Below are 15602 nucleotides of genomic sequence, written 5' to 3'. Positions count from 1 at the left end.
ACAGCAGACTACCCTGGGAGCCCAGGAATGTAACATCAAAGTCCAATGGTCAGGAGTCAGTTTCAGGTCAACAATCAGTTTCCATGTCTCTGGTCAATTTCCATTGTTCACTTTAGAGGATAAATGGTGACCATTAGTATCTCAGCTGGTATGATGGCTCTCTCTATATTAAAAGTCCAGGTTAGGGAGGCACCCATCTGCAGTTCTTATGTTTCAATGATAGTTGTAAGATTCCACAAGGATGAAGGTTGAACCTTGTTCTGTATTTTTTTAAAATTCATTCGTGGGACATGGGCGTTGCTGGCTGGCCAGCATTTATTGCCCACCTCTCGTTGCCTGCGGGCAGTTGAGTCAGACACACTGCTGTGGCTCTGGCGTCACATGGGGACAGCAGATTTCCTTCCCTAAAGGACATTAGTGAGCCAGATGGGTTTTTCTGACAATCGACAATGGTTTCATGGTGAGCTTACATTAACACTGCAATTAAGTTACTGAAAATCCCCTAGTCGCCACACTCTGCCGCCTGTGCGGGTACACTGAGGGAGAATTTAGCACCTAACCAGCATGCCTTTCAGACTGTGGGAGTAACAGGAGCACCCAGAGGAAAGCCACTCAGGCATGGGGAGAACATGCAGGCTCCACACAGACAGTAACTCAAGCCAGGAGTCAAACCCGGGTCCCTGGTGCTGTGAGGCAGCAGTGCTAACCACTGTGCCACCATGTCGTATATTTAGAAGGAGATAAGGATAGTCGAGCATAAACTAAGGCAGAAAGAGTGGACAAGCCGCAGGAGTGCACTTCCATAAGACACCAGTTTATACTTGGATCATGACACCATATTGAAATCTTTTGAATATCAGCTGCCCAATGGTTAGGTAGTGCTAGCCCACCAATCCATCTTCCTCTTTGAAATATTGCTTTATGGACTCCAGGAGTCCTGCATGCCCAGATAAACATCGATGTCAACTTGTTGACCATAACAAAAAATTTCAGTAAAAGATAGGGAGACATTGAAAAAGAAACAAGAACCTGGCAGAATGCTAATTTTTATAGATTGAACTTTGCCATCCAGGGAAATGGATATAGCTCTTGGTGCTAAAGGGATGAAGAGAAAAGGCAGGGGGAAGGAACGAGAGAAGAGGGTGGGATCAGGATATGGAATTTGATCATCATCTATGATCAAATGATTGAGCAGGCTCGAAGGGCCAAGTGGCCTCCGCCTGCTTCTATTTTCTATGTTTCTATGAAAGAGGCAACTTACCCCCATGCTGTACTGCCTTAATTTTGGTGACCAGGTTCGTAAAGTTTGCGATGCGCTGCAGGAGAGTGTATAATGTTCACACTCAGGTAGCAAAAACCCGCAATAGATATACAAAATGGGAAAGCTTCTGGGGGGGAATCTGGTTCTGGCAATAGGGTTGACTGGAAAACACTTTTGTTGATATTCAACTTATAGCCAGAGCGTGAGATAAAGGTGCTGAGAATATTCATTGTCATCAATACAGGTAGTAAGGTTAGTAATATATAATAGAAGGTCATCAGCATATAAAGACATACACTGTTCCACACCAGATCGGTGCTATCCTTTAACAGTGTTGATGGCTTTAAAGCTATGGACAATGGTTTGGTTCTATCACCAGAGCAAGGGTAGCCAAATGTATTGGCCACAACTCGATGCATCAGCCAAGGTGTCCTCAGAGGAATGGGAATTCGCAGCATCGAATTGCTATGAAAATGTAAATCCTAAAAATCTGATGCTGTCATTCCTCATAGCTGGAGGACGATCTGAAACAAGAAGCTGGTCCACAAATGCACATTTAACAGGCCCATCTCTAGTGACCCCGAGTCTAAACAGTGGCCAGATATTAAAAGCATAATTTCCAGTTATTACTGCCATAAAATCTAATGAGGCATCAAACAGTTACCCAGTCAAGAATCAAGTATGTGCCACTATAGGAAAGAATCACCCTCGGCCCTGGTATGTCAAATAAGTGATCTTCTCCATTAAGTATGATGCGGAGATGGGCAGGGTGAATCAGCCCGAAGCTTACTCCTTTCCTGTACAGCATGGACTTGTTAAATGCTGCCTGCCCCTCTTGCCAGATCTGCACTTATGCCCAGGTAAATCCTAATTGGGTGGTCTTGGTAAGTGACATTGTAGTGCTCCTTTGCCCATCAAAGAACAAGTTCCTTCTCCTTGTAGCGATGGAATCATATGACCATGGCTTCCAGGAGGGGTAGGGGGAGGGTCACCTGGACAAGGTTTCGTCGAAGGGTAGGGTGAACTCTGTCGAACTCCAGGTGTTTGGGGGAAGTCTCCTCACCCATCACCTCTTTGAATAAAGTCAACACAAACCATGTTGGGGTTTGGCTTCTGGTCCCCTCTGACAGACAAACAATGATTGGTTTTGTTATCTATACCAGTTTTCCAGGTCATTATCTTTGGCCTGTAGCAACACGCTCACCTTAATCATCGCAGTCAGCTTAAGCTCCAGCCTACAGATCCTGTCGCTGTGATCTGAGAGGGCTATCCCAATGTCGATTGGGGCGCTCGCGTGAGGATCAACAGCTAGTCGAATGGTGTCGAGGGAGGACCGAGTTAGACCCAACAACTCCTCCAATTAATTTTAGCTTCAGGGCCAAACTTTATCAGGAGTTATCGAGCTCCACAACAAGAGTTACATTCAGGGTTTCAGTTGTCAAAGACGTGAGGGAGCTAGTCACCATCTTAACTGGAGTTGCCTCAGCAGACGTGTCCTTTTCATTCAATTTTTTCCTACCTGCATGCTTCAAATTCCTAGGTACATTGGGATGAACTTAGTACATGAGCATTTAGGATAGTTTTTGCGGTCTTTAGCACGCACCAAAAAATCTGTTCTGTGTGGATGTGCCTTGAACTCCCATGCATCTTCACAACACTGCCCATTTTGCCTGCTTGATCTGCTTTTGCTACCAAATAAACCTGTTGGACTTTAACCTGGTGTTGTTAAACTTCTCACTGGATCTGCTGCACCCAGTTATAAGTTACCGTTTCATAAAACAAGCGTTTGTGGGTGAAAAATTGAAGCTGACTACTCCTGCAAATATATTACGCCATGCCTGAAAAGTGGGGCGGGGGACACGGGTGCTACTTATATGCCAAGTATATGCAAAGACACAAGCTGAAATTTTCTGGCCATTCCCACCAGTAGGATCTTCCAGTCCCACCACCAGCGAGCCCCCACCGCAGGTTCCCAGGGTAAAACCCCATTGACTACAGCGGGCCTGGAAAATCCTGCCACCAGCCAATGGTGGGCTGCCTCTGCCACCACAAAGAACACCACAGTGGTGGCAGAAAATCCCATCCATAATTTTTGTGGCCTGAAAAATTGAGTTGTCTTATGCGCCAGGCCAACTTATACATTGCGACCTACAGTATTAAGTTTCCCTGCATTCTTATTCTTTCCCATCAGCCTACAATTCAATGCAGTGTGCGTGTAGGCTAGTGTGGGTGGGAGATGACTTTTAAATGACTTTGGAACTTTTAAGCTAAATCAATTAAACCATACCATTACAACTAACAGGATGAGCATGTACTTAACCACATCACAGCCTGCAACTCAGCAAATGTCATTCAAAAACATTCTAAGATCTCTTTCCCACAATTTAAGCCCATCTATGAGTACATCTCAGATTAAAAGCAAAGCACACATTCTGTAAACCCGATGACATTCTGAAATGGCTGATCAGAAAACCAGAATTTGTTACGATTGTTGTGGAAGTTTTAGAAAATAAATCGCAGGCTAAAGGTGAGCTTGAGTAATAATGTCAAAGATTTGAGAGCAAACCCCTCACCTGCTTGCTGCAGATGGCATGTAACAGGCAACAGACTGTTAGACTCGAGGAGAGGAAAAAATACTGCATTTAATACAGTACTTTAATCTAGAAACTGGATACTTCTGGAACTTGGTTTCAAATCATTCTTTTCTTTATATTCATTCGTGGGACATGGGCATCGCTGGCTGGCCAGCATTTATTGCCCATCCCTAGTTGCCCGAGGGCCAGTTGAGAGTCAACCACATTGCTGTGGCTCTGGAGTCACATGTAGGCCAGACCAGGTAAGGGCAGCAGATTTCCTTCCCTAAAGAACATTAGCGAACCAGATGGGTTTTTCCAACAATCGACAATGGCTTCATGGTCATCAATAGATTCTTAATTCCAGATTTTTTTCATTTGAATTGAAATTCCACCGCCTGCCATGGCGGGATTCAAATCCAGGTCCCCAGAACATGATCTGTGTTTCTGGATTAATAGTCCAGCGATAATACCACCAGGCCATCGCCTCCCCAACTCATTGAGATTCAGAAAGTTATGAGTGACCCACGTGAAATGGCTGTCGGGTTCAAACCCAGCTCCTTGTAGGCGTGTGCTCATAGCATCAAACTGCCTACAGAGTGCCACTGTGTGGGGCAGCATGGTGGCAACAGTGATTAGCACTGCTGCCTCAGCACCAGGGACTCGGGTTTGATTCCCGGCTTGGGTCACCGTCTGTGCAGAGTCTGCACGTTCTCCCCGTGTCTGCGTGGGTTTCCTTCGGGTGCTCCGATTTCCCTCCCACAGTCTGAAAGATGTGCTGGTTAGGTGCATTGGCCATTTTAAATTCTCCCACAGTGTCCCCCAACAAGTGCTGGAGTGTGGCGACTAGAGGATTTTCACAGTAACTTCATTGCAGTGTTAACGTAAGCCTACCTGCGACACTAATAAATAAACTTGAAATCTGGTAACCTAATTCAAAAAGCCCGTAAGTGGATAGCAAACAAAATAATTTAACCTGGTGCACTGGTGCAGAAGGAGGGGCTCTTCCAATGTTGGGCTTACATCATATTGCTGGGGCAGAGCTCAGGGAGTTTTAATCTCCATCTGGTCGTGCTGCACCCACAGTTAGAATGCTCAATGCTGACAGAGTGGGAAGTAATGTGTTATTTGCTGAGATTGACGCCTCTCATTTCGACAAACAAGCACAAAACCACTAAGTACGTACTTTAACCTTAGCACCCCAAGCTGAAATGGATTGGCTTGCATAAAAATTACAACTGTTGACTTTTAAATCAGTTATTACATGCTGTTCATATATGTTTTTCATCTCTGTGACAGAGCTCTTGGAGCTTTTGAAAATACTGCTTTTAATAAGGACCAACAAATACACAACAGATGTGAGACAAAGCAATTTACTACCCATGAGTATCTATTAATAAACGAAAAGGATGATGGAAACCACTAATGCTTGTATTGCAAATTTCATTGGTTTGTTTTGATGATATGCTATTTATTTTCTGGTACTGGGCACAAATCCTTGGATACAACAAAAAAAATCTCCATTCTGCATGAATCTGGTTTCCCGCTGATATAATGGTTTAGAAATTGCTGTTGTGTGCTAATCAAGAGTTAACAGAATATTACTTCAGGTTTTAGGGTTATACAGAGAAAGTTGATTCACTCTTAGGTTTATTCAAGCGTGTACATTTAGCACTCAAACAGCAGGCCACCTAATGGACAGGCACAATAATGATTGCCAAGTTGTATTAGTTGAGTACACAAAACTCCAAGTCATATAGAACTATATTGCCGCTCCTTCACAGCTGCGGAGTCAAAATCCTGGAACACTCTTCCTAACGGTGCTTCCTAACGGGTTTACCTACACCTCATTGACTGCAGTACTTCAAGGCGGCAGCTCACCATCACTTTCCCAAAGCAATTAGGAACGGGGAAATAAATGCTGGCTGAGTCAGCAATGCCCACGTCCCGTGAGCAAAGAAAAGAAACACGCATTCAAATCCCTAAAATAGCACAAGAACTACTTGTAAACTCTTGGCATTTTACAGCACCATGAAGTTGGCAAAGCCAAGGAAATGCTGCTTCAATAACTAGGCATTGTAAGCACTACTTAGAAGTCATCAAGAAATGAGGAAACAATCTATGGAATGGGTAGCAAAGTGGAAGACTGTGAAACCAGTGGCTTCTCCTTCACTCAATGCTGGTACCATAATGCTCCCATCATGTAACACTACAAGTGGCTGTCACACACAGACACACAATCAATCACCAACACCCGATCATGCAAAGATACTCGTGCTTGAAGGTGGTTACTTAATGCGACATTCTACATTTTCTTTGCTCTAGAATGGAAGAACATGGTTTCAATAACCAATATTGAATTCTCCTGATGTTGAAGTCTTGGATTCTAATCTTCAAGATGTTTTATTGTCTGGAGTCAACATCACAAGAGATGACACTGAGCCAACCTTGAGCTACAGTGTCCCAGTTGTGAAAAGTTCTGCTCTCAAATACATCAGCCAACATGCTGAGTGAATGCCCTGGAGCATGCCGCATGTTGGAGTGGATGAAGCAGTTGCTTTTCAAAGCAACACCACATCTGGCCAATAAAGCATCCCTCTGCAAGAAACAGCAGACATGCCAGAAACGGAGCAGGACCAGGCAGCCACTGAAGGAGCAGATGCACAGCTGGAGGCTTATTTTAATAGACCACAACTTGAACAGGTAAAAGTGCAACTGAAAGCTGAAAAAATAGCCACCATGGAAATTCCACACATCAGACAGCACATTTACTCTTAACACTGAAACATACTGCACCAAAAAAAACACAAAATGAACACTACAGCACCAAAAACTGACAATATTCAGAAAGTTCACAATGGCTTAAATCAATGTTCTGCAGTTGATTTTTCTATTATATTGTGCTAATGATTTATAAACCTGTGCTGAAGATTTGTACTCCTGTGTAGACTACTTTTGGAGCACAACAGAAAACAGTAGCTGAGGGAGTGCATAAGAACCTCCAGGAAAATTAAGAAATGAGGCATCTTACACTCTTATTGAAATGTGTCTTCTATTAATAAGAGGCGCACCAGCCTTCATCGTTATTTCCACAAGTTCTCCCTTGCTATCCCAATGTGTCAACATATTCAGGATTCTATTCTTGTTCAATTTCAAAACCTCTTTGGAACACTAAGTTAAGCTACATACAGCAATTGACAATGACTTGAGACCTTGTGGTTGACTGGCTGTCCTGTAATTCAACCCCTGATCCAAGCACAGCTTCAGGAGCACAATAGTATTCTTCAGAATCATTCTGGTGATAGTATGAACTACTTCTTTTCTGTCCCTGGCTTCCTCAGTGATAAGAGCAAGAGGATCATTAGCCACAAATGGAGGAAGTAGACTGTCTTCCACGATCCACCCTTTCACTCATCATTCCCTTCTACACTAAGCTGGCATGGGCAACTGATGGAACATAAAATTAATGCAATAGTTGATAGGAAAACACATGCGGACCTGCATGATGCTCATTGCAGACCAGCAGCATAGATGAAGCAAAAATCTATTTAATTCATGTAGGTCAGTGCATTCTGCACAGTGGCTCAAAGGGCAGCATGGACACAATCTATGACTCCGGGACTTTTGGAAATCCAAAAAAATTGCAGCCTCCTCCTGCCACTTTTCCAAGTTGCTGTCGAATATGATGAACACTTTGGTTAAATAATGTGTCTGTTATTTCATTGATGTACCACTGTACAGCAAACTGGCTGAACTACAAATGTGTACAGTGCCAACATTTCAAGTCAGAGCTGACAAAGGGTCATCCTGACTCAAAACGTTGGCTCTATTCTCTTCCCACAGATGCTGCCAGACCTGCTGAGATTTTCCAGCATTTTCTGCTTTTGTTTCAAATCCACAGAATTTTGTTTTTAATTGTACAGTGTTCGGTTGGAAGGATTTGGACACATGACTTTGACAGTTTTTTGGGAGTTTTCCCAAAAGAACGGGCACATCTCTGCTTCTCTGAAAAGCCTTAGTCTCCTAAGGCTGCTTTTCAGTCTTGCCCAGGTCGCTGCGACTGAAACAGTAGATCCAATGTACAATGTGGTGGCATAATCAGGTTGTACATGTTGCATGATACTTTCATCACACTTTTCTTCTCTTGCTGATCCTCCTCAGCCACATGCTATCCTAGTGAAACATTGAATTTAATAACTATTGGATGTTCAGTCTCTGAGACCAACCATGCAGAAGTATACTTGAGATTACCATCAAGTAGTATGTTGCCTCTGCTGCAACATTTGACTGATGCATGTAGTGGGTACAGACTGCACTCCCAATTCATTAGCTTTGCTTAGTATGTCACACTTCTCCATTAAGCGCCTGTTACATCAGCCATAAGCCAAGGGAGCTTAACCTGCATCTTCAGTGCAACAGTGGACAGAAACCACTCGCCTTCGACAGCAAATTCAGGCAATGTGCACCATTCCCCGCCCCACTGTTACTATTTGCTAAATTCCAAGAAAAACTGGGATTGCAGCTAATGAAGGCTCTTTGGCATCCGTTCCAGTTTATTTGGAGTAACTCCGGGATCAAATCTGGGACATTCTGGCTAATTACTTATTGGAGATAAACTTGCTGAGGCATCATGGGTGCCTCATCTACATTATCCCAACTTTGCTTTTTTTCTGCCCAATCTATCAATGCTATATTTATTTTATAATAAAATTTTAAACAAGCTGCTTATCCACTTCCAGTGCATCCTGTCATCCACTTTGGCACGGCCCGAATCAGAGGCTTATTTTAACAGAATAGTTATTCCAGCTCAGTGTGTGCATGGATCCCAATATTAGGGGAAGGCAGGGTTCAGCTTGATACCCTTCCTGAAAATTAACCTGCCAACACTGTCAAAGGATCATATATCAATAATGATCAACTGAGCAAAACACCAGGGGTACTTGGTGCCAATGCAACGATGAGCAAGAAACCTCTTCAGGAGAAGATGAGAGAAAAAGTGACAAGAAAAAAGGGGAAACAAAAATAAATGAAAAGCAATATCAAATATTATTCTTGTAAAAGCTGAAGACGTAAACATGTGTCTGGCTCTGGGAGGCTGGGGGCATTTCCTAGGATTTCCTGATAATCCAAAAGCACACACCAACATATCCCACAGGTTGAGTAAAGTCAGATATTTTCCCCAACAAAGGAAGGACATTTAAAGCACAGGTCATGCAGACATCACGTCCACATCTCCCAGCAGCTGGGTGCATTTCCCAGCCTTTATTCTCTGAGAATACATGAAAAGAGGATATAGAATGGAAGTTAAATACTCTGCACATACACTCTGACACAAAAAGACATGAACCCAGCAGCCCTATTAGTATATTTTAATCTACTATTTTTTCATGTTAGAATGTATTCAGATTCAGGGAGTGGTGGTGACAGTGAAGGGGCACTCCCAGACTCTCACCAACTTTTACAGATGCACCATAGAAAGCATTCTTTCTGGTTCTATCACAGCTTGGTATGGCTCCTGCTCTGCCTAAGACCGCAAGGAACTACAAAAGGTCGTGAATGTAGCCCAATCCATCACGCAAACCAGCCTCCCGTCCATTGACTCTGTCTACACTTCCCACTGCCTTGGAAAAGCAGCCAGCATAATTAAGGACCCCACGCACCCCGGACATTCTCTCTTCCACCTTCTTCCTTCGGGAAAAAGATACAAAAGTCTGAGGACATGTACCAACCGACTCAAGAACAGCTTCTTCCCTGCTGCTGTCAGACTTTTGAATGGACCTACCTCGCATTCAGTGGATCTTTCTCTACACCCTAGCTACATTCTGCACTCTCTCATTTCCTTCTCTATGAACGGTATGCTTTGTCTGTATAGCACGCAAGAAACAATACTTTTCACTGTATGGTAATACATGTGACAATAATAAATCAAATCAAAGTCAAATCAAAATCAGACATACTGGTTGCAGAGAAGCAAGAACATGGCAACATTCACGTTATCTGATGGATGACATCACATTTCTTTTGCAAAGGTCTATGCAAGGAATGTAACTGAGACACTTGTGGTGTGGTGTGGTAATCTAATACTGTCCGTTTGATTGTCTCCTTGGACCTCTTCCCCAAAATAGAAACAAAATGACCACCCTTTGTAATGCAAACCTCCAACAAGATTCCATCTCAAAGGAAAGCTGTCAATGCCTCTTTCCCTTTAACACACCTGTTTGAACGTTTCCATCAGATGGTCTATAATATGCAATAGGAAGTTTATGACCATCACTTTCATTTTAACCCTTCCGAGGGGGCTCTGTGCAAAAAATATGAGGATTCAAGCCCGATTCCCTTTCTTAGTTATACGTGGCTCTAGCATGGAACAATCACCCAGAGGGCAAAGGGCAGCTCAAGACTCCAAAATCACTCAAGCTTCCCTCCTTGTGGATCAGCCAAAGAACAGCAACAATTGTGCCATAGAGCTGTGTATTAGATTACACCAGCTTGTTTGCCAAGGCAGATAAGAGTAGGAGTGGAAGTGGAAGAGCATGCATCTGGAGGAATCATTAAGTTAAAATGTTTATTCCAGTCTTATGCCAAAACCCATGATTCAGCTCTGAGAAATAAGGAGCAGCAAATAAGCAATGTGGAGACTCAGAATGAGCAGGAAACTGCAAGAAGCTACTTTAGACATCAAAGCAACATTTCAGCAGGTCATCAGACAGCCCAATAAAACTGAAGCCAATGGTGGAGGGTTGGCAATTTTGTCAAGAAAGAGCTGATGCAAAGGAAGATTTTGTGGTTACGGGAGGTCTGTCAACGGAGTCCAGAATGTCACTACAGCAGTTCCTCAGGGAAATATTTTCAATTACTTCATTAATAACTTTCCTCCAACTTATGCATAACACCAGGGGCAATGTCATGGGAACGGCATCACCTCTGAATTCTAGCAAAGGTGGAGGTGAGAGAAAACGAAGGGGGCTCGTTTCCATATCTGCAATAACATTTCAATCAGTGAATAATGTCAAAATTACTCAGCCATATAAAAAAAATACATAATATTGCTGATAATGAAATTCTGAAATCAAAACAGAATCTATGCAAAACACTCAAATAGAAGGAAAATACTGTGGTTGCTGGAAATCAAAAATAAAAGCTGGAAACCCTCAGCACACCAGGTAATATTTCTGGTCAGTGATTTTTCAAGATCTAATCCCCCATGCTTCTCCATCCACAAGTACTGCCTGACCCGTTGACTGCATCCAGCATTTTCTATTTTATCATCAAATTATACCACTGCCAACATTTTTTGAGGCAACAGAGGAACTGATATTTTAGTAGACCAAATAAAATGAACTGAAGAATTAAAGAAAAGACAGTGACAGACAACAAATACAATGAACTGGAGGGAATTATGTTACTTGTATTTATATGAAAAACACAAACCTCTGAGCCTTTTTCTTTTGAGATTTTTGTTATTGCTTCACCCACAATGTATTAACGCTGTGAAACACGGTCTAACCAATGCATAATCCTACGTTTACTGAAGAGCCACATACTGATCACAGGTGTCCTCAGATAATCAGAAGCAGAACCTTTCGCTTCCCCGCAAAATGGTGACCACACTTCAAACGTAATTCATGTCAAGTGCTTTGGGGCATTGCTTTGGATAGGAATAAAGACACCGTGGCTGGAATTCGCCAGCTGTTCATGCCAACGGAATTCTCTGATCGCGCCACCAGTGCACCCCCGCCCGCGGGTTTCCCGGTCGTGTGGGGTGGCTTCAATGGGAAATCCTATAGACAGTGGCAGGACCAGAGAATCCCGCCACCAACGAACAGCGCATTGCCTCCTGCAGCCGAGAAACACGCAGCTGGGAGGTCAGAGAATCCCGCCTGTACGCTTGCAGGGTCTGGTGGAAGAAAGTTCTCTCTGCTTTTCTCAATGTCTCTGAATTCTCTCTGCCGGTCTGCTCCCAATTACCCCACCCAGTTTAGGCTCTGGACATGCCTTTCGCACGTCTCCAATCGGTCAGGATTCTCCCTGTAACTACTCATTCCCCAGTTCAAATGATCTTTCCACATGACTGGTGATTGTAACACCACTGTTTAAGAAGGGAGGAAGGCAGCAGACGGGAAATCATAGGCCGGTTAGCTTGACTTCGGTCATTGGCAAGACATTAGAGTCCATTATTAAAGATGAGATCATGGAATACTTGGAAGTGTATGATAAAATAGGACTGAGTCAGCACGGCTTCGTAAGGGGAGGTCATGTCTGACAAATCTATTGGAGTTCTTTGAGGAGGTAACAAAGAAGTTAGATAAAGGAGAACCAGTGGTCATGATTTATTTAGATTTCAAATCATGATTTATTTAGATTTCCACCTTTGCCGTAGAAGGCTGTGGAGGCCGGGTCATTGAGTGTCTTTAAGACAGAGATAGAAAGGTTCTTGATTAATAAGGGGATATGGGGTTATGGGGAAAAGGCAGGAGAATGGGGATGAGAAAAGTATCAGCCATGATTGAATGGCGGAGCAGACTCAATGGGCCAAGTGGCCTAATTCTGCTCCTATGTCTTATGGTTTTATGATTGGCCAAATCTGAGCTCAGTTATTTGCCTGTTACAAGTTTGGCATTGCTGCTAAAATCTGGCATATATAGTGTAAAATACCTCTTTTTGTTTCCTTTTGTTCTTCCTTTATCTGCATTTTGCTTGGTTTACTCCCAAACCACATTTGCAAGATTTTTGAAAGATAATTCCAAAATTCAAATAAAAAGCTAAAAAAACAAACTGTGTACATAAACAGCAGAAAGCAAATTAGGAACAGAACTTTTGAATTTATATGAAATTCATAAACCACTCAAGATTTACTTTTGCGATTTATAATAGCTGAACTTTGAATGTTTTAACATTATCACTTGCAACTATCCACATTTCTGTATTTCATTCTTTAAAGCGATCAAGTTCAGCACGAGTATAGGCATTTCACTTTGCTGCTATCCATTCGGAAGAAGGGCAGAGCAATTTAAAAAAAAATAATGACACCATAATTTATTTTACTAAAAACCTGACAGCAATTCAGAAAAATACACGGATGCATCTCTACAGATAAGAGTAAAAACATTTGAATCCCTCAAGTTCACACTGTGCTGGTTGCTACAGGGGCATGAAGTGAGGCTAACACAGCAACGAGAGGGAGACAGCAGCAACTCCAGAATGTACAGGTTCTTGCTCAAAGGGAACAGGGTATCATGATGGGAGGTAGGACCCATTTCCACATTTTGTGCATACATAACGGGGCCTTCAGCCACATGCACCGAGAGTGTTTCTTTTACATAAACCTTCGATCTATTTTGGAATCCTTTTCCAGTTTGGAATGAGCAAAAGGCAAAAGCGCTATTTCATAACACAATCTGTCCCCAGTTCACTTCCAGTTGTATTCTGAGACATGAGAAACAGGATGCAGTAGTTACCTCACTTGATAACTTTCAGAATTAGCCCGAAAGCCCAGATTAGTCACCTCACATGAACAATCTTGTCACAAGCAGTTGACAAGAACTTTATTTTTTTCTGCAGTTCTGCAGCAGGAGTCTGTACCCAATATATGACATTCCTAAAATATTCAAACCAATGCATGTAACCTTCCCACCCTTGAATTGTCCACTTCTATCCACTCTTCTTGTGATGGTGCTGACTTTTGCTGGGTTCCAGGTGCATGGCTACCAATGGCATTACAGCAACACATATCTTCCTACCTCTTTTTCATGCATTCGAACCAGAGTTTGCTCATTGCAGAATGTGCTAATATTTCCCAGACTCGCTTTTGGTAAAATCTATAGAAGAAAAAAGGAAAAACAAAGTGGTTCAGTGATCAAAGGGGAAGGGTAGGGGAAAAGCCTTCAGGAAACTCAATTTCATGATTGAAGGATCCAATATCAGTCTCTTCACTTTCCCTACCCATCAGCGTTTGGGAATCTAACACCTACCGGAGACACAGGTATTGGTTTCTCCCGTAAATATCTGGGGTTTTCAATCTGGAAAAACAAAAACAAGAATTGCTATTGATCATGGATCTCATTTTCCCTTTTAACTCTCCAACATAAACACACAAAATCAAGTGACTTCAAAAGACAGGGCACCTAAAGAGCAGTTCCTCTTTACCAATCAAAGCTGTATTTAGAATTGTTTAGTTTTATCATATGGATTGTCATTCAAGTCCTGACCATACATACCCTTCTGATGATAGAAAATGGAAGAAACATGCGTTAAATCCAAATGGCCCTATTTTTGCCTAATCCTGGATTTTAAATTGACCAGAAAAACACTGAATAATTTCTTCACATTCAAATGTAGTAAACAACAATGTTTCCAAGGTTTGGGGTTTTAGGCCATCAGATTACAGGATCATAGAATCCTTAAGTGCAGAAGGAGGCCATTCAGCCCATCGAGTCTGCACTGGCCACAATCGCACTCAGGCCCTATCCCCATACCCCCACGCATTTATCCTAGCTGGTTCCCCTGATACTAAGGGGGAATTTAGCATGGCCAATCCACCTAACCCGCTCATCTTTGGACTGTGGGAGGAAACCAGAGCACCCGGAGGAACCCACGCAGACATGGGGAGAATGTGCAGACTCCACACAGACTTTGACCTAAGCTGGGAATTGAACGCGGGTCCCTGGCGCTGTGAGGCAGCAGTGCTAACCACGTGCCATACCGCCCTCACCACTGTGCCACCATGTCGCCCTCAGATTAGATCTTGTTGTGTTGACCCAGCAGTGATACATTTCAAGATAATCACAGCACATCTTTTAGCTCAACAGATGGAACTTGCACAACCTTTTGGGGTTATGGCCTGGTCCTACGTTGTGTCATGTCCTTACTCACTAGATCATAGGATAATGGTGCAGTGGAGGAGTGGAAACATTAGACAATATTCACAGTTTTAGTTGCTCTGCCAAAGATTCTGCCTGGAAAGTTAATACATGAACTATGGCTGAGGGCAGCATCAAATGGTAACCTTTAGTGAGTTATGCCTGAAATATTTGTTTGATTATTTCTATGTAAAATGACTTTCAAACACTGGCTTCCAATTCTCACAATTATAAACAGTAAGCCAATCTCAGAAGGTGCAACAAAACAAAGTGCTTCTGCATAAACCGGATTAAAATGAGTATGGTTTACTACACTTCCTCCAGATAGGAAGGCATGTGGATGTGAAAGCAGCTTGTGGCTATCAAAACAATTCAGGCTTCCATATTAAATGACAATAAGATGATTCAGTTGCTCCTATTCCAATTGAATGCTATTGAATGAATCAGAGAATTGGCATCTTATCCCTGTGTGGATACTGACTCCACTATGAATTTATGATTATCATTTTGTTTTCTTATTTCTTGCATCCTTTCATTTGAGCAGCGAATGGCACTGATGCTGCCGAAACTGACTTGAGAAGTTGCCAAATTTGACACCAGGAGGAAGCCAAACCACAGCATCATTAATTCGCAACACGCTACTCATTGAATCATTTCAATCATGTGCACATTGATTAAGCTTTATCATATCTTTGGGCTCAGAAACTACTCACACAATATGGGAGATTATTATAAGGTCCCAAGAGTTGGAAAGTGCATGACTGCTCCTGAAAATTATTGGGGATCGGCCAATAAGTGAACAAGAAGTGAAAACCCAATTTAATTTGTCACAATGAAATCTTGGCATCTCTGCTGAATTAAATCTTAATGGAGCTACATGAAGAAATTAATGGGTTAACCATGGACCAT

The 15602-nt window shown here is 42.6% G+C and overlaps 1 protein-coding gene across 3 annotated transcripts in view; it reads right to left on the bottom strand.

Annotated features, from left to right (window-relative positions):
• The window catches only part of cep112 (centrosomal protein 112), a 483816-nt gene that overhangs the window by 392374 nt on the left and 75840 nt on the right, over positions 1-15602 (bottom strand). For all 3 annotated transcript variants that reach the window (XM_078226009.1, XM_078226010.1, XM_078226011.1), the window contains 2 exons: positions 13806-13853; positions 13575-13652 (listed from right to left, as the gene is read on the bottom strand). In XM_078226009.1, coding sequence (XP_078082135.1) covers positions 13575-13652; positions 13806-13853 — 126 coding nt within the window. The remainder of the gene's footprint in view (positions 1-13574; positions 13653-13805; positions 13854-15602) is intronic.

This window comes from Mustelus asterias, chromosome 12, assembly GCF_964213995.1.
Source record: "Mustelus asterias chromosome 12, sMusAst1.hap1.1, whole genome shotgun sequence".
NCBI lineage: Eukaryota > Metazoa > Chordata > Chondrichthyes > Carcharhiniformes > Triakidae > Mustelus > Mustelus asterias.
Note: the sequence above shows the minus strand (reverse complement) of the source record. Positions and strands in the feature narration are given on the sequence as shown.